This window comes from Chrysochloris asiatica, unplaced genomic scaffold, assembly GCF_000296735.1.
Source record: "Chrysochloris asiatica unplaced genomic scaffold, ChrAsi1.0 scaffold00049, whole genome shotgun sequence".
Lineage (NCBI taxonomy): Eukaryota > Metazoa > Chordata > Mammalia > Afrosoricida > Chrysochloridae > Chrysochloris > Chrysochloris asiatica.
The window spans coordinates 8833520-8854899 of record NW_006408567.1 but is presented as its reverse complement, the minus strand read 5'-3'; the positions used below and the strand labels follow the sequence as shown (position 1 = coordinate 8854899).

The 21380-nt window shown below is 41.4% G+C and overlaps 1 protein-coding gene across 1 annotated transcript; it reads left to right on the top strand.

The window, feature by feature from the left end:
• Positions 1 to 3688: 3688 nt before the first annotated feature.
• On the top strand, positions 3689 to 19900 carry MIS18A (MIS18 kinetochore protein A). The gene is made up of 5 exons (XM_006862598.1): positions 3689 to 4013; positions 9835 to 9901; positions 14389 to 14511; positions 19050 to 19146; positions 19826 to 19900. Exons 1-5 carry the CDS (start codon positions 3689 to 3691, stop codon positions 19898 to 19900), a joined length of 687 nt encoding a protein of 228 aa, XP_006862660.1.
• The last annotated feature ends 1480 nt before the right edge of the window (positions 19901 to 21380 follow it).

Below are 21380 nucleotides of genomic sequence, written 5' to 3'. Positions count from 1 at the left end.
TTATAATATTTGGCTTTATCTTCTAGAGCTGATCTTTGAAATTTTCTGTTCAGCTCTTGGATCTCCTCATTTCTTCCATTTGCTTTAGCATCTCTATCCTGGAGAGCAAGTTTCAGTGTCTCTTCTGATATCCATTTTGACCTTTTCCTCCTTTCTTGTCTTCTTAATGCCTTTTTGCTTTCTTGATGTATGATGTTCTTAATGTCATCCCACAACTCTTCTGGTCTTTGGTTTTTAGTGTTTAATGTATCAAATCTATTCTTCAGATGATCTCTAAATTCAGGTGGGATCTATTCAAGGTCATATTTTGGCTCTCGTGGACTTGTTTTCATTTTCTTCAGCTTCAGTTTTAATTTGTATATGAGTCATTGATGGTCTTTTCCACAGTCTGCCCCGGCCTTGTTTTCACTGATGACATGGAGCTTTTCCATCGTCTCTTTCCACAGACGTAGTCAATTTGATTTCTATGTATTCCATCTGGTAGATACTTAGGGGGCCTTTTTCCCTGATAAATTCCTGGGTGGTCTGCCATGCAACCATGTCCTGTCCCTTACGCATGAGTCTTGTCTGTCACACTGGTGTTGTTTTGAATCAGAGGCTCCTTGAAGGAAATCTGTGCTGATGACCCTAAAAGAATGCTCATTCATTGCAAGGGGTAAGTGACTCCTTGACCCACAGCAGAGGTACTGCCAGGCTTTGCAGTCATCCTGCTGCTACCCAACTTTTTTTTTTTTTTTTTTTTTTAACTCTTGCAGTTTCTAAAAATTGGGGCAAAAAGATGTAACAATATCCCATTCAACAATTTTTGCATGTAAAATTCCGTGACATTAGTTGGGTTTATCATTTTGTGCAATGCTATTGTTAGTTGCCATCCTCTCCCAAACAGGAGACCCTGGGTCAATTCCAGTCATTGTGCCACCACCAGCTTGCATGCTGCTGTGCAGTTAAACAGGTTCCACTGGAGCTTCCAGAGTAAAATGGACTAGGAAGAACATTAGCCAATAAAACCCCAGTGAACCCCCTCTAAGACTGAAACTCAACTGGAACACATGAGCAAGCATGTAAGCTTGCTGACGATCACATTGCTCTATTGGTGAGTGGAAGGAGGGGAAAGGCAGCAATGAAGAAATGGGCTGAATTCAACCATGTTCCTTAAACTCCCATTAACCTGGAGATGAGAGAGAGAAGAGGAAGGGCTGGTTGGTCCAAGGTTAGACCTGGGGACACCTGAGCCCATGGACAAAGACATAGCCACAGAGGGCTAGAGCTGAGAGTGAAGCATCCAGCTGATATGGAGTGAGAGGAGATGTATAAGAACACCCAAAGTTGCAGATAGTACCCACTTGATCTAACCTCGATGGCTTGATAATCAGAACTCAACTAGAGGAAGATACAAAGAACAAAACATTTTTTGATTAAAAAAAAAAATGAGGATAAATTGCTACAATTTGAACTTGACCTATACTCATGGAGGTTTGTTGTTGTTGTGAAGTGCTGTCGAGTTGATTCCGACCCATAGCGACCCTGTATAGGGTTTCCAAGGAGCAGCTGGTGACCTTGAACCACCAACCTTGCAGTTCAAACGGCTTTGCAGTCTGATGCATTAACCCACACCAACAGAGAGGGAAAGAATCTTCACAACAAGTATCAATGCTATCCTCTCTGTACACAGGGCAGATAGGGATGGGCAACTTAGACATTGGCTACCTAAAATGGTGGTTATGTGCCATGGAGTCGGTTCTGACTCATAGCGACCCTGCACAGGGTTTTGGAGGCTGTAAATCTTTACGGGAGAAGAAAGCCTCATCTTTCTCCTGTGGGACAGCTGGTAGTTTTGAACTGCTGACCTTGAAGTTCGCAGCCCAATTCGCAACCACTATGATACCAGAGCTCCTTAAGGGGGTGTAAAGGCACCAAGTGATTGGCTTACAAGGGTTTCAAGAGGGAATTTAGTTTAAGTGTGTGTGGGGAAAGAAAAAGTCCCCATTGAATAGTTTTCATTTTGTCTAGATGGGTCTGGTTAAAAAAGCTGGGGATAAGATTTTTACAATTTAATACTAATTGTTATCATGACCAGTTGCGACTGTCACAATAGTAAAGGTAGAAGTTTTGTTACAAAAACGGGGGAGTAGTTAATCTTACAGTCCAGGAATAAAGGACCCTAGGACCTTCAAGGGAGAAGAGCACAAGTGGAATGCGAGACTTTATCCAGAGATGCAGTGATACCAGAGATGGAAGCAGAGAAGGGGACATGGAGAGGGAGTGGCTGACTCTAGAGTCATGGAAAGAGACGGACTAAGAGATGGTGGCCAGGAGCAGACTTGCAGAATGTGCCCTTTGGTGAGGTAAATTATTACATATGCCTGAGTGTTTAAAAAAAAAAAAAAAAAGAGCTAAAGTGAATAGAGTATTACATGCAGGGGATTAGAATCATTGTAATGAAACAAGGTGTATGATTTGTTGAATGTAAAACTGATGATCTACCCTGTAAACTTTCACTCAATCCACAATAAAAACCTTAAAGAAAAAACAAAAAAAATAACAAAAATAAAAACCAGTGGCTCACAATGGTCTTGGGGAGGGTACAGTACTGGGGAACCATTTTGCTCCGTTGTGCATGAGGTTGCCAAGAGTCAGAGGCGACTCCAAGGCAGCTAATAAGACCAACAATTAAGAAGGTCTTGGTGTGCGATTAGTAAATTAGTTTGAGGTCTGTACACGTTCTCGTTCTCAATGACACCACCCTTAACACTCTGTTGGATAATAACTGGACTGTTAACCACGAGGGCCTCAGTTCGAGCCCACCTGTTGCTCTGAGAGAAAAAGATGAGGCTTTCTGTCTAGTAAAGATTTGTTGTTTCTGTTAGGTGCCAGCGAGTTGGTACCGACCCAAAGCAACTTTATGCACAACAGAACGAAACACTGCCCGATCCTGGGCCAACCTCACTATTGTTGCCACGCTTGAGTCCATCGATGCTGCCACTTGGCCAGTCTATCTCGTTGGGCATCTTCCTCTTTTTTTCTGACCCTCCATCTTACCAAACATGATATCCTTCTCCAGTGACTCGTCCCTCCTGACAGTATGTCTTAAGTTTGGCCATCCTGGCCTCCAAAGAGCACTCTGGCTGCACTTCTTCCAAAACGGATCTATTGGTTCTTTTGGCAGCCTATAGCACTTTCAATATTCTCCTCCAACACCATAATTCAAAACCATCAGTTCTTCTATGGTCTTCCTTATTCACTGTTCAGCTTTCACATGCATATGAGGTTACTGAAACTACCATGGCTTGGGTCAGGCGGCACCTTAGTCCTTAAACTGACATCTTTGCTCTTCAACACTTTAAAAAGGTCTTGTGCAGCAGATTTGCCTAATGCAATACGTCGTTTGATTTCTTGACTGTTGCTTCCGTGAGTGTTGATAGTTGATCCAAGAAGAATAAAGTCCTTGACAACTTCAATCTTTTCTCCATTGATAAAAATTCAATCTAGGAAACCCTAGACAGTGTGGTCGCAATTCACTGCACTTACTGTGCAGCCACACCTACAGCGAGCATGCGCATGGGCCCACCGCCCGCCGTTAATTCGCCCTCAAATCTCGCCCTTAAGCTATTGGCCGCTTTGCCCGGCTCCGCGCATGCGCAAGTTCGCATTTCCCTTGGCGCTCTGAGACGCGGGCTATTTGTAGGTAATGGCGGTCTCGGCTAGTCGCTGTATGGTTGCAAAAGATGCTCTTCTATTAGCTGTGTGTGACAAAGGTAAGGCAAACGACTCTTCGCTGTTGGGCAAGCGGATCTCCCAAGACTCGAGCTGCCAGCAGCTGCTGCAGGAGTGGACGAGCATGTGGAGCTCTGCGGGCTGTAATCCGTCGGCGGCCGGCGCGGAGGAGCCGCAGGGCAAGGAAATCGAGGAGGAGAGGCCGCTGGTGTTCCTGTGTTCCGGGTGCCGGCGGCCGCTGGGCGACTCACTGAGCTGGGTGGCGAAACAAGAGGACCCTGACTACATCCTGCTCCGCTGTCAGTTCGGGCCGGCCGGGGGATGGGTGGGATGTCGTGAGTGGGGTTAGGGCTGCATCTGGGGGTGGGGTGGAGCGTGTTGAAGTGTGGAGAAATCTGTTCTCCGAAAAGGGAAGGATTATGGTCACCCTGATCCTTTGACTCAAGAGTGAGAGGGTAGTATCCTTTATCTTGGAATTCCTCATGACAGTAAAGCAGTGGTCGGAAAAATCAGCATTATTGTGAACAGACGCAGGAAACTTCACAACTAGATTGTAAGCATCTTGGGTGTAGCACTGGACTGCGAGCGATCCACAAAGTCAACGGTTCGAGCCCGCCAGCCACTCTGCTGGAGAAAGATGAGGCTTTTTGCTCCCTAAAAGATTCAAAGCCTTGGAAACTCTATACAGGGGTTGCTATGAGTCGGAACCGACTTGAGGGCACTTAACAACAGTACTTGTCTGTTCTACTTTTGCCAAGCGAGCGGTTTGCTAATTAGTAAATAAGGAGCTCTGGTAGCGTGGTGGTTATGAATTGGGCTGCGAACCTCAAGGTCAGCAGTTGGAAACTACCAGCTGTTCTGCGGGAGAAAGATGAGGTTTTCTGTGCCCGTAAAGATTTACAGCCTCGGAAACCCTTTACAGGGTGGCAATGAGTCGGAACTGACTCCACGGCACATAACCACCACCGGTTGTTGTGGGCTCCTGGTGTGGCCCTGTAGGATCAGCACTTGACTGGAGTCACAAGGCTCATAGTTCAAATCCACCAGCTGCTCTTCGGAAACCTATATAGAGTCACTATGAATTGGAAACGACTTTTAACACTTAGCAGCAGTGGTTGTTGTTGGCTACCTTGTACTTGGTCCCTGACTCATGGCGTCTCTCAGGTAATGAGATGAAACACTGCTTAGTCTTGCCCATCCCCTTGATGGGAATATTGGGATCCATAGGGTTTTCATTGGCTGATTTTCGTAAGGAGATCACCAGGCCTTTCTTCCTAGTCCATCTTTGTCTAGAAACTCTGTTGAAAACTGTTCAGCATAATAGCAGCAAGCAAGCCTCCACTGACAAGAGTGAGTTTATAAATGGTTTGTTGTTCAGTATTGTTGAGTTGTTTTTGACTTCTAGTGACCTCTTTTAGGGTTTTCAAGGAGTTGCTGGTGGATTTGAACTGCTGACCTTGCGATTAGCAGACCAGTTCTTACCCTACAGTGCTAAATCAGGGCTCCGTAAATGGGTTAAGAGATTATAAATTATGCTTTTGAGCCACTTGCAGGGAAATATCAAGATTGATATCTGAGGTCTTACTGTCTGTGTCAGCGATACCTTCACAGTCTCAAGTGGTACAGCTATAGTTGACAGAACATAGTGCTTAATTTAAAAAAATCAAACGAGGAAACTTGCAATAAAAGCACCAACAGCCCAGTCAATATTGGAGAGGAGGGAGGACTATGTGGTAACTGTAAGATAAGCACTGGAATGCGAACCCAACCTTCATTTACAGTTTTTCAAGCAGTAACATGTTTGGTGTTAAATCTTTAATTTCATGTATACTTCCTGTTTTTACAGCTCTTTTGGTGTTTGGCGTATGGGCTCTTTGTTTAATTTTAAATACAGAAAACATTTTTTCCCCCTAGTATTGAATTTGTCTATCCCAGTAGTTGCTTTTAACCTTTCTAGGACAAAATAAATATGTTAATTTATCAGCTTTAGATAGTTTGATTGAAACTCCTCCAAGAAAGGTGAAGACATTAATTTCCCATTCCCTGTACCCCACTTTGACTTCAGTTAATTTTCGTTTGTCAGGGTCATAACATGTATATTCTGTTTGATAGCCATGGCCATTTAGCCTAAGATAACATTTATAGAACGCTCTGGTGGCACAATGGTTAAGCCTAGGCTGCTAACTCACAGGTTAACAGTTGTAACCCACCAAAAGGCTTCAAGGGAGAAAGACTTGGTGATCTGCTTCTGTAAAGATTTTTTAAATAAACACCCCCCACCCCCCAAACTTATTACTGTCAGATCAATTCTGATTCATAGTGACCCTATAAGACAGAGAGTAGAACTTCCCTGAAGGGTTTCAAGTCTGCAGTCTTGATGGATGGAGTCTTGATGAACGGAGTCTAGGATAAACACCACACTGCTACCTGCAAGGCCAGGTGCAAACCCATCAACCACTCCTTGGAAACCCTATACAAGGTCACTATGGCTCTACAGCACTTCAAACAACAGCAGTCTTTATGGAAGCAGATTGCCACGTCTTTTTCCTGTGGAGTATGGCTGGAGCAATGAATTGCTTAACCACTGTGCCACCAGGATTTTTTCCAGAATCGACTTAAATGACAGTACTCTTAAAGCTTTCCTGTTCCTGACTTGTTTATGTTGGTTCTTCTTCTTAGCTGCTGTGGAATAGGTTCTGACTCAAGGCAACTCATGCACAAAAGTATCAGACCTATGGAGTTTTCATTGGCTCATTTTTGGAAGGATAGCCAGACCATTCCTCCTACTCTGTATTAACCTGGAAGTTCTGCAGAAACATACCTGTTGAGCATTGTAGCAACATGTAAGCCCTTAGTAGTATTGACCAGGAACGGAACCTGGGTCTCCCACATGGAGGATGAGAATTCTGCTGAACTACCCTCATCATCAGTATAGGTATACGTTGTGTCATTTACAAACTGTGTGAGCACCCTGTTAAAACCTATGGGAGCCCACTTCCTGTTGTCCTCATTGAGCTGTTGCTACTGCTCCCTGAGTTCTGGCAAAGGCTAGAGGAACGGATGCTGGGCAGCAGCAGTGTCTGGTGTCTGAGAGGTCACTGGGGTGGCAGGAGTGGAGTAGGAGGGAGCAGGAGCAGCCGAGGCCCTGCTGCCTGTCAGACAAAGCCCAAGAACCCGTGCTTGCATGCTGGTCCAGTGCTGCAAAAGTCTGGGTTTGGGGTCTTTAAAACCTTAGGGGGAATAGCAAAAGGAGAGCTGCTATTCTTTAAAAAAACATGGCATCACAGATTTATCTATGGTCAAATGGGTGTTTCCTGAATCAATAATGATTTTTGTTAAGTGCTGTCGAGTCAGTTCTGACCCATACTGACCCTGTATAGGGTTTCTGAGGAGCGGTTGGTGAGCTTGAACTGCCAACCTTGGAATTCAAACCAACTTTGCAGTCCAGTGCATTAATCCACAGAGCCACACCAGGGCAACAGATATCTTAGTTCCTCTCCCTGAGAAAATTCCTGGTTTGAGTGCTTGAAATGTGTATTGTCTTGATAAATGGTTATCAACTAGACAGAATATACAATTCGTTGGTTGTACTTTTTGCTTTCTCCAGGCACCAGGACCAGCAATTGCATAGGCCTTGAGGCTCCTGTGGTTGAAGAATAGAACTAGAAATGAGATTTGGTGGTGGTGGTGGTGGTGGTGGTTCTGTGCCGTGGAGTCAGTTCCTACTCATAGCGACACTGTAAAGGGTTTCTGAGGCTGTAAATCTTTGTCGTTGTTATTAGGTGCCATAGCGACCTTATGCACAGCAGAATGAAACACTGCCCGATCCTGGGCCAACCTCACTACCGTTGCCATGCTTGAGTACATCGATGCTGCCACTTGGCTAATCCATCTCGTTGGGAGTCTTCCTCTTCTTCTCTGACCCTCCACCTTACCAAACATGATATACTTCTCCAGTGATTGGTCCTTCCTGACAATATGTCTGAAGTATGAGAGAGGAAGTGTGGCTTTCTTAAGGCCTCCAAGGAGCACTCTGGCTGCACTTCTTCCAAAACGAATCTATTGGTTCTTTTGGCAGCCCATGGCACTTTTCAGTATTCTCCTCCAACATTATAACTCAAAAGCATCAGTTCTTCTACGATCTTCCTTACTCACTGTCCAGCTTTCGCATGCATATGAGGTAATCGAAAATACCATGGCTTGGGTCAGGTGCACCTTAGTTCTCAAGCTGACATCTTTGCTTTTCAATACTTTAAAAAGGTCTTGTGAGGGAGCAGAAAGCCTCATCTTTCTCCTGCAGAATGGCTGGTAGTTTCAAATTGCTGACCGTGAGGTTAGCAGCCCCACTCATAACCACTACACTAACAGAGCTCCTTAGAATAAGATTTGTTGTTGTTGTTGTTAAGTGCCATCGAGTCGATAGCGACTCTGTATAGGGTTTCCGAGGAGCAGCTGGTGAGCTTGAACCACCGACCTTGCAGTTCAGACGGCTTTGCAGTCTGATGCATTAACCCATAGCACTACACCTGGACTCCATTAGAATAAGATTTGTTGTTATGTGCCATGGAGTCGGTTCCAACTCATAGTGACTCCATGGCACAGGGTTTCTGAGGCTGTAAATCTTTATGGGAGCAGAAAGCCTCATCTTTCTCCCGCAGAACAGCTGGTAGTTTCGAACTGCTAACCTTGCGGTTCACAGCCCGATTCGTAACCACTACGCTACTAGAGCTCCTGGAATAAGATTTAGGGAGTATTAAATACTCATAGGAGTAGGGAGGTCAGCTAGGGGAGGTATTGCAGAATTCCACGCAAGAGGTGGTGACAGCTGTGTTAGGAATAGAAAAGAGTGGATGTGTTGGAAAGACACTTGTGAGGTATAATTCACAGGATTTGTTGGTGGGGGGACCGTAGAGAGCAGGATGAGGAGACAGAAAAATCAAGAATCGCACTGCGGGGTTTCTGATCTGAGCCACTGGGTGGATGGTGGTGGCATTCATTGAGTTCAGGTAGACTGTATTGTTGTTAAGTGCCTGTCAAGTTGGTTCTAACTCATAGTGACACTGTATAGGCTTTCCAAGGACCTTGCAATTCAAATTGACCTTGCAGTCCAGTGTTTATCCTATAGCGCCATACCAGGAGTAGGTGAAATCCAGAGGCTATTTTGTTAAATGGGTTGGGCCATGGTCCTCTTCATCTCCTTCCACCCGTCCTTTCATGTGTCCTGGACCTGGATCCTCATGCTGTTTTGGTTTCCCTATGACCCTGGCTCAAGTTAAAGAATTTTGCCTGGGTTCCTGAGGACCTTCTCAATTACTTGTAGAGAAATGAGCTCTCTGTTGGAGATCTGGAGATATATGCATTGAATTTTAGCGGCTTCCTTGGTTTGGATCCCAATTTCACCAAATCGGGAACCTAGCCAAAAGTCTTTGCTTTTGTTCTCATTTTTCTAAGTTTTATTGTTGCCCGAATTTCCTTCTTAAGAGTATCCATTTTGCTAATGCCAGTGGTTTTCAGGAGGAGATAATGCTTGTGCTGCTTTGTTTTTCCATGTGCTGTGTCTGAGAGAGTCAGAAAGGGAGAGACTTTGCTTCGTAATGTTTTGGCCCTCTGGAGTTACAATCTAAAACTGAGATTAAAACTAAACCCACTGCTATTGAGTTAATTCCAATTCACAGCAACCCTATCTAATAGAGTTTATGAAACTATAAATCCTATGGGAACCGACAGCCTCATTATCCTCCCTTTGAGCAGCTGGTGGGTTTGAATCGCTGAACATGCAGTTAGTAGTCTATTGCAAAGCTCACAGCACCACAAGGGCTCCTTACAACTTAGATGATAGGTTCTGTAAATATCTGTTGTTGTTGTTGTTAAGTGCCGTCGAGTCGGTTCTGACCCATAGCGACCCTGTACAGGGTTTCTGAGGCTGTAAATCTTTACGGGAGCAGAAAGCCTCATCTTTCTCCCGCGGAGCAGCTGGTAGTTTCGAACCGCTGACCTTTAGGTTCACAGCCCGATTCGTAACCACTACGCTACCAGAGCGTAGTGGTTACAGAGTAAATATCTGTAGGTATATTATAATAAGCCACATTAGTAAATTGTAGTTGCTTCCCTTCTTTCTAGGTGTCTCCTGTAATGTTGCTATGGACAAGGAGCAGAAACTCTCTAAACGTAAAAATGAAGATGGCTGGTGAGTAAAGCTGTTATCTGTATGAATATTCATGTTATGGAAATGCTTATTTTTCATGTGAAAACCTTTTAAAAGATCAACCAGGAAGATTTGTTGTTGTTAAGTGCCTTCAAGTCAGTTCTGACTCATAGTGACCCTGTATAGGGTGTCTGAAGAGAGGCTGGTGAGTTTGAACTGTCGACCTTGAGCTTCAAACCGACCTTGAGGTCAAGTACTTATCCTATGGTGCCACACCAAGACTAAGAAGATTACTTGGGATGAAACTGTTACATAGTAATCACTAAAAATCATCCATTCAAATCTCTTCTTCCTGAATGATGTGGTTTCCTAGATACTTACATGGAAGAGTTTCTAGATTTCTAAATAAATTTTCTGATACTTCCCTCTTTGGCTCTTTGGGCTTGGTTTTAAAGAATATTGTTGTTGTTGTTGAGTGCCATCGAGTCGGGTCCGACCCATAGCGACCCTGTACAGGGTTTCCGAGGAATATAGACAAAGAAAATATCTGTATAATAAAATCTCACAGTCAAAAGGGCCCGTTGAGTCCGTTCTAATGGCTACTTGTTCTGTACACAACAGAACAAAACAGCGCCTGGTCGTTCGCCATCCTCACAGCTGCAGTTACATTGGAGCCCACTGCTGTTGCCATTGTGGCAATCCATCTCCTGGCCAGGGTCTTCCTCCTTTTCACTGACCCTCCACTTTACCAAATATGATGTCCATCGTCAGGGACTATTGTTGTTGGTAACTGCTGCTGAGTTGGTTCCAACCCATAACGACCTTGTGTAGGGTTTCCGAAGAGCAGCTGGTGAGCTTGAACTGCTGACATTGCTGTTCAAACTGGTTTTGCAGTCCAGCACGTTAACCCACAGTGCTACACCAGGACTCCTCTTCAGGGACTGGTGTTTCCTAATAATATGTCCAAAGTATGAGAGAAAAAATTTTGCTATCCTGACTTCTGAGGAGCATTCTGGCTGTTCTTCTGGCAGTCCGTGGTACTTCTGATATTCTCCCACACCATAACTCAAATGCATCAATTCTTCTATGGTCTTCCTTATTACGTTATCAAACTTTCACATGCATATGAGGCTGTTGAAATTACCATGGCTTGGGTCATGTACACCTTAGTCCTCTAACTGATTTTCTTTGCTCTTGAACACTTTTAAGAGGTTTTTTGGCTGCAGATTTGCTTGTAGTAATAACATCTTTTGATTAATCTTGACTGCTACTTCCATGAGCGTTGATTGTAGATCGAGGAAAATGAAGTCTTTGACTACTTTGATCTTTTCTCCATTTATCACGATATTTATTGGTCCAGTGGTGAGTATCTTTGTTTTCTTTACATTGAGGTGCAATCCATACTGAAGCATCCATTGTCTTTGATTTTTGTCAGTAAGTATTTTACATCCTCTTCACTTCTAGTACATAAGGTTGTATCATTTGCATATTGCAGATTGACAATGAGTTTTCCTCTAGTCTTGATGCCACGTTTTTCATATAATCTAGCTCCTTAGATTATTTGCTAAGCATACAGATTAAATAAGTATAAAAGAATACAACCCTGGCACACACTTTGCCTGATTTTAAACCATTCAATGTCCCCTTGTTCTGTTCGAACAACTGTCTCTTAGTCTATGTACAGGTTCCTCATGAACACAATTAAGTGTTCTGGAACACCCATTCCTCGCAATTTTACCCATAGTTTGTCATGATCCTCACAAATGAAATTCTCTTCATAGTCAATAAAGTACAAGTAAACATTTTTCTGGTTTTCTCTGCTTTCAGCTAAGATCCATCTAATGTCAGCAATGACACTCCTTGTTTCATGTCCGCATCTGAATCTGGCTTGAACTTCTGGAAGTTCCCTGTTGATGTACTGTTGCAGCCGTTTTTTAATTATCGTCAGCAAAATTTTACTTGAATGTGAGATTAATGATAATTGATGATTTCCGCATTCTGTTGGGTCACCTCTTTTTGGAATGGGCACTAATACGGATCTCTTCTAGTCAGTTGACCAGGTAGCTGTCTTCCAAATTTCTTGGCAGAGATGAGTAAGAGGTTCCAGTGCTGCATCAATTTATTGAAAGATTTCAATTTGTATTCCATCAGTTCCTGGAGCCTTGTTCTTTGCCAATGCCTTCAGTCACCTTGGACTTCTTCCTTCAGTACCATTTGCTTTTGATCATCTGCTTTCTCTTGAAATAGCTGAACATCTACCATTTCTTTTTGGTGCAGGGACTTTGTGTATTCCTTCTACCTTCTTTTGATGCTTCCTGTATCATTCAGTATTTTGCCCTTGCTGTTATTAAGTGCTGTCGAGTGAGTCCAACCCATAGTGACCCTTAATAGAGTTTTTGAAGAGCAGTTGGTGAATTTAAACCGCTGATCTTGCCCATAGAATTCTTCAATATTGCAAGTTGAGGATTAAATGTTTTCTAAAATATAGAGATTAGAATTTATAATCCATTTCATAGAATAGAGGATAGTTATATCAGATCACAAATGGAGGACAACCACACAATACTGCCACTTAGGGCCTAGTCAAGACACATATTTTGGGGGCACAATTCTACCATGGTAGGTATCCTTCAGTGTTTTAGTTTGATTTTGATCATTCAGGATAAAATAGTCTTTTATCCTGAATGACCTGTGTTTAAGCCTCAGTTTTCCTAAACATCCTTTCTTGACTGATGACACCTGTAATTAGGTGTTAGTTCATAGTCTTGACAGTTCCATGTGGCAGCCTTATGATGATTGTGAGGTTTCATATATAGACTAAAAGGTTTGTTTCCTGTTCACTTTTGGCTGTATTGGTGGACAGCTCTTCTCAGGGTTACCGAGATGCTTTTCTGCATCTAATTCCATTGTTGTTGTGATGTTCCGTGGAGTCGGTTCCGACTCATAGTGACCCTGTAACAGGGTTTCCGAGGCTGTAAATCTTTATGGGAGCAGAAAGCCTCATCTTTCTCCCGTGGAACAGCTGGTAGTTTCGAACTGCTGACGCTGAGGTTCGCAGCCAGATTTGTAACCACTACGCTATCACAGCTCCTTAATAATACACATACAGTCAGTGGTATATTGTCTAGCTAATTATATCACCAGTGAAAATTTGTAATTTATGAGGTAGTGATCCACTGTGTTCTTCGTCCCATATGTTGCTACTGTAATTAATAATGTATCTCAAATTCTGCTCGTGAGCAATCTATAAGAAACTGTTTGACAGTTTCCTTTAGCTTAATAGCAGGAATTAATAGTATTTACAAGTTACAGTACTTTTGAAATAATAGAACTCTTTTGTAATGTGTAGGTCATTGTTGTGACCATCATTAAGTATAAGTCCCCGATTACCAGAGTGTGCTATATACCGGAACTGTATTTTTATTATAGATATTTGTAGAATGTAAATTTGGATGCCAGTTAGACAAAGCTTTTAGGAGACAGTGGATTCTAAGGCAGTTTTAAGGAAGTTAAAGGATACGCATTGGCATATGGGGAGAGTATATTCAAGTATGTGAACCATGAGTTGAGAAGTAGCTAGATTGAAGAAAGAATTACATGGAGAAAAAGTGATGGCTTGGTGAGTGTAATAATTGTAAATTGCCTCTCTGGATCATTTCTGTAGTGGACGGAAGACTGAGTGCTAGCATTGAAATATGATTTATGAAGAAACCAACTCTCTGATAAATACATGATGAGCATGTCAAACATTTATTTAACTCGTTAATGAGGGAACCAGAGATGGCAAAGTTGGTTTAAAGGAAGACACTGTTTTTGTAAGACAACTGTATCAAATGTCCCCCAAATCAATGAAACCTCAACCTTTGGGGTTATATTTTCTACCAGCAGAAATCGCTTATATCTCTACCAGATGAAAATTATCACAGTTTTTCAATGTCCTTTTTTACAAATCATCATTTAAACTCAAGAGTTTAATAGTAAGTAAGTAATGTTATCTTTCCCTAGAGCAGGGGTGGAAAACTATAGCCAGTGTTTTTGTAAAGTTTTTTTTGATCACAAACACATCGTTCAGTTATGTGTCATCTATTGCTGGTTTTGTGCGACAGTGGCAGAGTTGAGTCATTGTGACAAGATAGCATGTGATCCGCAAGCTTAAAATCACATGACACTTGGTGAGCTAGGTAGATGATCTGACATTAGAAGGGCATGCTGAGTCTTTTTTTTCTTTCTCAATTTTAGATAATTTTTAAAAATACTAGACTGAAGAATTGACATTCTAGAAATACACTACCTCAGTATCCTTCCTTCTTGTCACTTTTGTATATGTCTCTTGTCTTCAGATGTTTAAGACCTGTAGACTGTTCTCTTTACATTTCTGATAGAAGCATCTTTCTATCATTTCCCTGTACATGTAAGAGTTAACTTGGTCAGAGCATAAATGTGTAGAGACACACATGCTTAGGTGTTTATGGATGTATGGAACAGGTTGTTCTTCTGTTTCCTAAAGCAGTGGCATTTCTCTGTTGCAGCGTTCTTGAGACTCTGTACTGCGCTGGATGTTCCCTCCAGCTAGGCCATATTTACAGATGCACACCCAGGAATCTTGATTTCAAAAGAGACTTGTTTTGCCTCAGTGCCAAGGCCATTGAAAGGTAAGTTTGAAACGTACGAGAGGGCATTAAAAAGTCTGTAGGAAAATTCCATTGTCTTCTAATTCCATTTTTCCATTAGCTTTTGAAGCCCTTTCATATGTGAATATGAACGGTAAGTTTGCAGAGAAATTGGTATTGAAAACATAAGAACTAATCAATATTGTTTCATTAAAAGATATATTTTCAAGTAATAATTTCTGACAATAAACTTATTAATCCCCCCCTGATGTATTTGACATTAGAAAAGTCATGCATTCTGAATCTAAGGAGAAAACACTGAGAGAAAAAATTTGGAGTAAAAATATTTTCACTTGTTTTCAAAAATAAAATTTAACTTATCATTTAGTAGATCAATACATGCTGTCCATTTGATTTTTCTCCCAGAGTTTTTTAATCTCCTAGAATATCATGTGGGAATAGGAATTTCAAAACTGGTAAAAAGCAGTCTCTTTGATGTTCTAGAAAAGTAACAATTTACAGTCTGTTTCTGGTAGCAAAGAATCATCTGCTTTATTTGAGATACACAAGGAAATGCATTTGCTCTCCAAGTTCTCTACAAGTAAGTGTTAGGAAACAACGCAAATTGTTAACAGATGACGCATGCCAGTTAAAAATTTTCAGATTATCTTGATGGCATCCCAATTCAATGACCTTCTTTTATTGGACATAGATAGAGCAAGATTAAATAAGCCAGTCAACTCTAATGCATTTTTCTTGTCTTTGCAAATATCCATCAGGACTTTAAGATGCCTTGTTGTTGTTAAGTGCTGATTAGTCATTTCTGACTCACAGTGACCCTGAGTAGGGGTTCAGAGGAGCAGCTGTGAGTTTGAACTACCAGCCTTTTGGAGAGCAGTCCAGTGCTTATCGTACAGTGCCACAGGACTCCTTAGAGTACTTAAGACACTATATGCCAGGTCACAAGAACAATTGAAGAAGAAAATTTAAGTTTTAGAAAGGTGGTGGACTAGGTAGACGCACTACATGGACCCTCTAAGACAAAGATACGAATGGCCAAGTAAGACAGACATATGAAAATTCTGGCACCCTGAACTTCAGAAGAAAGGTTAGAGAGGTGGATGGAGTGCTTGCTGGGAGGAGAGGCAGAGCAGGGACGGCAAGAGAAGGAAACTGACTAGTGACCATCTGTCTGCCCAGATGAGGTGGAGGGAGGCCTGGCAGAGAAGCTTTGCATGGGCGACGGGGAAGGTGTGATTTCTTCTTTTTCCCCACGCTCCCTTGGTGACCAGAAGTGTGGCCAGCTCCCACCCTCATCCACCCCAGCACAGACACTGCTCTTCAGGAGTTCGGAACCACATGCTTGGGAGCCACAGCAGTGTGAGCTGGCCAGCTGTGCTGCTTTGGTGCCTGGATTCACGTGGGCTTGGCTCCAGACCTACAAAACCCAAGGAACCACCAAACCAGTGTTTAACAAGTTACTCTGCCCCCAGTTCCCCTGTGATCCTAACGGACACAGAAACCAGCTCCTTCAAGGACCGCCACAAATGACTTCCAGATTGAGTGCTCTGAACATACAGAACAGCGAGGCCAATTGGAACTCCATCTAGGGCCAGGAACTTTGCTGTCACATTGCTTGTATAACTACCTTGTGAGTTCCTTGAATTACAGGAAGCCACCAGAGATTTTCCCCCTCCAGGTCCAACAATTGTACTGTTTGTTTTTACAAATATGACAATCCCAGTGCCCCAGAGGTAACATGAAGAAACAAGAGAAAATAGCTCAATCATATACCCAGCAAAATTACCCCTCAAATGTAACGGGGATATTGGGACATTTCCTGATAAACAGTAATTAAAGGAATTTGTAATGACCATAGCAAGCACTGTGAGATAATGCACTAGACCAAAAGGTTGATTTGAACTACAAGGTTTGTAGTTCAAGCAAACCAGTCGCTCCTCAGAAATCATCCTATATAGGGTCGCTATGAGTTGGAACCAATTCGATGACACTTAATAAATAGCAACATATCAACTTTTCAAAAATTGCTAACTGTTGTTCTTTGGACTGAGGACCAACATCAGACAACAGTCTGAGATTACCATTCATGATAACACCACCCAGAACTCAATCCAGATGTAGAAGGGAAGTCCTGGTGTGACACTGCCTTAATATGTTGGACTGCAAGGTCACTTTGAACCGCAAGGTTGGCGGTTCAAGCTCACCAACTGCTCCTCAGAAACCTTATACAGGGTCGCTATGGGTTGGAGCTGACTCAATGGCACTTAACAGCAACAACAAAGTAAAATAAACCTCCAAGACTGAAACTAGGGAAACAGAGATATTAATGTATAATGAAGTCAACTACAAAGCAAAAAGATAATGTAGATATAGAACATACATGGAAGTCAAGTAGATTTCAAGTTAAAATAGGCTGTTTTAGCTTAGAAATATTAATAAGTTACAGGGTAGCCTCAAAGACAAATAATATACCTGTATATCAAAATTTAAAAAAAGAAGAAAATCAGAAATATTTAGTAAACATTCACACAACAGAAATGAAGGTGAAAAGAAAATCCACATGCAAAAGAAATGCAGCATAGAAAATTATGTGGAACAAAGAATCCAGCAGTACCATCAAAAAACACACAGAAAAATGACAACAATTAATTCATACCTATTGATAACTATACTGAATGCAAATAGATTAAGTGTACCAGAGATATAGAGAGCAGAACGGATGAGAAAACAGGATGCTGTAGTATGCTATCCACAAGAGATAATATCAAAAAGATGAAGACATCCTAAATGAAACAAACTGGTACATACATACAGTGGAACACTATGCAACGTGAAGAATGCTGATGAATCTGTGAAACACCTCACAGCATGGTTGATCCTGGAGGATTAAATTGGTCAGTCACAAAAGGTCAAACATTGTATGAGATCAATGTTGTAAAAATTTTTTTAAATGTTTTCTTGATAAAGAATCTTTGATGGTTATGGAGATGAGGGGTGGGAGGGAAAATTAACCCTACACAACAGAATAATATATAACAAGTTCTGTTGTTTTTTTCTAGTGAAGTGTGTACATCTGTCTGGACAGATACTGAATCTGTTTTTGTTTTGCTATATGAGTAGAAGATTGTAGAACAAACAAATGTTTCCTGAATCTCCAGGAAAATTTTATCAAGGTTTGTGAAAATGAAGTAAGGGCAAGTAAATATAAAAGACAGGAAATCTCAGTCTAGTAGAGTTGGTATAAAACCTTTTAAAGCCATAATGGCTTGACAGGAAAATGTGTGGGAGATTCCACACAGGAGAGAGTATTGAAGTTATTTCATCCAAACAGTTGAATTCAGAGTAAAAAGTTACCTTGGGGTTCCGATTTTTTATGTCTTGTTTGTTTTAGAAGTAGATACCTCAAGAAGGTTTATTTATAGTTTTGTACTACTCAATCCATTTTATTTTTCTACCTTGTCTTTTTTTAAAAACAAAACAAAAACAACAATGTATGAAAAGAGCGCTGCTGGCACTGTAGGCTAAGTGCTGGACTGGTAACTGTAAGGTCAGCAGTTCAAATCCACCAGCCGCTCAGCACGAGACAAGATTTAATTGATTTCTGCCTACTATGTGGCGCTATAGGATCAGCACTGGACTGCGAACCACAAGGTCAGCAGTTCAAGCCACCAGCTGCTCCTCAGAAACTCTATACAGGGTCCCTGTGAGTCAGAACCAACTTGACAGCACTTAACAACAGCGATGTGCTTAAGAGTTCTAATAATAATTAACATACATTTAATATGAGAGTAAGTAAAAAAGTATTGCTGCAAAATCATAGAAAACTTGAGTAAGCATCAGTATCACAATGTGAAACTGTTGTTTCTGGATATACCCTCTATCTAAGTCTGTACACTTGTGCGGATTGTTTCAGTTCCCTGAAGGTTATTCTGAGCACTTCGATTTACATCACATCAAAACAAGTGTTTTTGGCATCCTTGATGAACTCACATTATGTTCCTTTTGAATAGTTTTTGTTTGGGGTATAGAAAGAAGTCTGGAAGGGCGAGATCAAGACTGGAGGGGATAGAGTAAGGTCTCCCTATGAAATTCTTGTAGGGCTGCCCTTCCTACCCTGGAAGAATGAGCAGGTACATTGTCATGATGGAAAAAATTCCTCAGGCTAACTTTCTTGGCCTTTTTCTCACCAATATAGTTTTCAGTTTTCTTAAAACTTCTTCCTAATATGCGCCCTTGATTGTCCTGTGTCCTTTGAAAAAAATCTTATGAATATACCCCCTTAAGAATCTCAGAAAACAGTTTCCTTAGCCTTCTGAGCTGACCACTTTGCCTTGACGGTAACTGGCCCAGCAGGTCCCTTTAGAAGCCCCTTAAGGAGTCTCTGACAAGAACATTATGGAAAGACCTGGTCTGCAGCCATCACTGATCACAGAGACCTTCAAACACATTCTGTTTGGAATAAACTGGTGCGTGTGTGAACCAGAGCACTAGTAACAACACTTTTTAACTTACCCTCATAATTGTTCCTGTTCATATTTTAACTTTGTGCTGTATTACAGTTATATTTTAGGGTCTTCTGAAAAGCAAGTTGTGTCAGAAGATAAAGAGCTTTTTAATCTTGAAAGCAGAGTTGAGATAGAAAAATCTCTAAAACAGGTAACTTTACTGTGCAAGTTTTATGTCTCTATGTCCCTCTACAGGGTCGCTATGAGTTGGAACCGACTCGATGGCACTTAACAATAACATGAACAATGTTCAGTTAGTGAACATGTGTTCTTTAATAATTCTGTTTTGATCTTAGCACTTTTATGGTAAAAGAGTGCTTATTTTATTGCATTTAGTGGTAAAATTGATGGGGGCGGGGCAAAGTACAAATCAAGCTAAAGCTTTACCAACAAAATCATAAGACATTTCATACCAGATTCAAAACAGTATATATCCTACAACTACTGAACTGGCATCAGTATATCTTTGGATCAAATCAGTGTTCATTTGATTCAGTTCCCATGTTAACGTCTTTTCATGGCCAGATAGGCAAGAACTGTTGGTGGTGATTGATGCATGTGGGTTACAGGTTGAGGACCACTACCAATAGAATTATGATGTCTCTTTTAATGAAAATTTACTTTGTGCTTGTAAAAAACATCATTAGACAATCCATGACACGTTCAGAAATTACATTCAGGATGTATATTTTCACCAGCCACCCTTTGGAAACCCTATATAACGTTGCTATGAGTTGGAACCGACTCGATGGCACTTAACAACAACAACGATTGTGTATATTTTAAATAATAAATGTATGTTTTAATGTATTCTTTGTTCAATTCAATAGATGGAAGATGTTTTGGAAGCATTACAAATTCAGCTGAGTGAGGTTGAATCAAAATTGTTCTCTACCAAGAGCTGAAATTGATTTGACGCCCTCCATTCTGGACTCCCCTGCTTCCGCTGCCACACGGCTCTTTCATATGCTGCAATTTATTTCACTGAGAATCCACCGACTTCTAAGTAACAATGTACGTGGTATTCTTAAGTCATGACTGAGAGAGAAGATTTGTAGAATTCCTTTTGTAATTTTGTATTGATTGATAACATTATTTCCCAAATTTGAAATTTAAAGTCATGTTATATTTGCTGGAACTGGGGCTTAGAGGTTTATTTTGTTAACTCATGAGTTTCTGAACTGTTGTTATCAAACTCATTCTTCGTTTCCTTTTTTTTTTTTTTCATTCAGTGATACCTTTAATACTTTCGACAATATTTAATAAAATCTTAGTTATTTGTTTTTTTTAACCCAAGACGTAGTTGGATCATCTCTGTAAACTGATGCATGGAGCTCTCTTGAGAACCAGTGGTTGGATGAGTACTTGTCAATGATTTGAAAACATGTGCAAGGGCAAAACAACGTGAATGTGTGGGATTCCATTTAATTTTGCTTGCTGTTTTTGTTTACCAATGTATGCTTAGAAAACTTGTCAGAGTATTTACAAAGGGGAGTAGTAATCATCTGAGTGGATCCTGGGGGATATTTCAGTTTCAGTTTTCTATCATATGTGAATTTTATTGTAAATATGTTGTTTTTAAAATCAGGAAGGGAATAAAGTCTAAAATAAGGTGTTTTGAGATTGATGTTCACAAACCTGAACTTTGGAATTTAACTGACACAGAAATCCTGGTGCCATGAATCTACCCATGTGCCATGAACATGACACCATTGTAGACGTGCTCAAGGGATAGAAAGGTAAACCCTTGCTCTCCTAGGCCCCTTTCCATTTCTGGGTACATAACAGTTTTGTTCTTGTTAGGTGCCATCGAGTCGGTACTGACTTGTAACGACCCTGTGTACAACAGAATGAAACAGTGCCAGGTCCTATGCCAACTTCACAACTGTTCCTACACTTGAATCCATAGCTGCTGCCACTATACCAATGCATCTCGTTGTGGAGGAGGACTTTGCCCATTTTTTTCTGACCCTCCGCTTTACAAAACTTGATATCCTTCGCCAGTGACTGGTCCCTCCTGACAATATGTCCAAAGCTTCCAAGGAGCACTCTGATTGTATTCAGTTTATATGAGTAACTCACTCAACTTCTCAGAATTTTTCTAATTACTTCTGAGAATGTTTAAAGTTATCAAATGTTAAATTCCTATGTGAAATTGATTTGATTAGTCACAGTTATTGAGTTCTTTTGGCTTCCAGTGGTGAGGCCTCTAGAAACCCCTTACAACTTGCTACCAGGTGGAATATGGTATGTCGGGGTTTGCCCTCGACATAGTTGTCACGAGTGTTTGGTTCACGAGGAGGGGTGATCCAGCAGCGATAGGGATAGCGAAAGAATACACAGACAAACAGAAGAAGGGAGACAATGAGGCACCCCAAAGCCAGG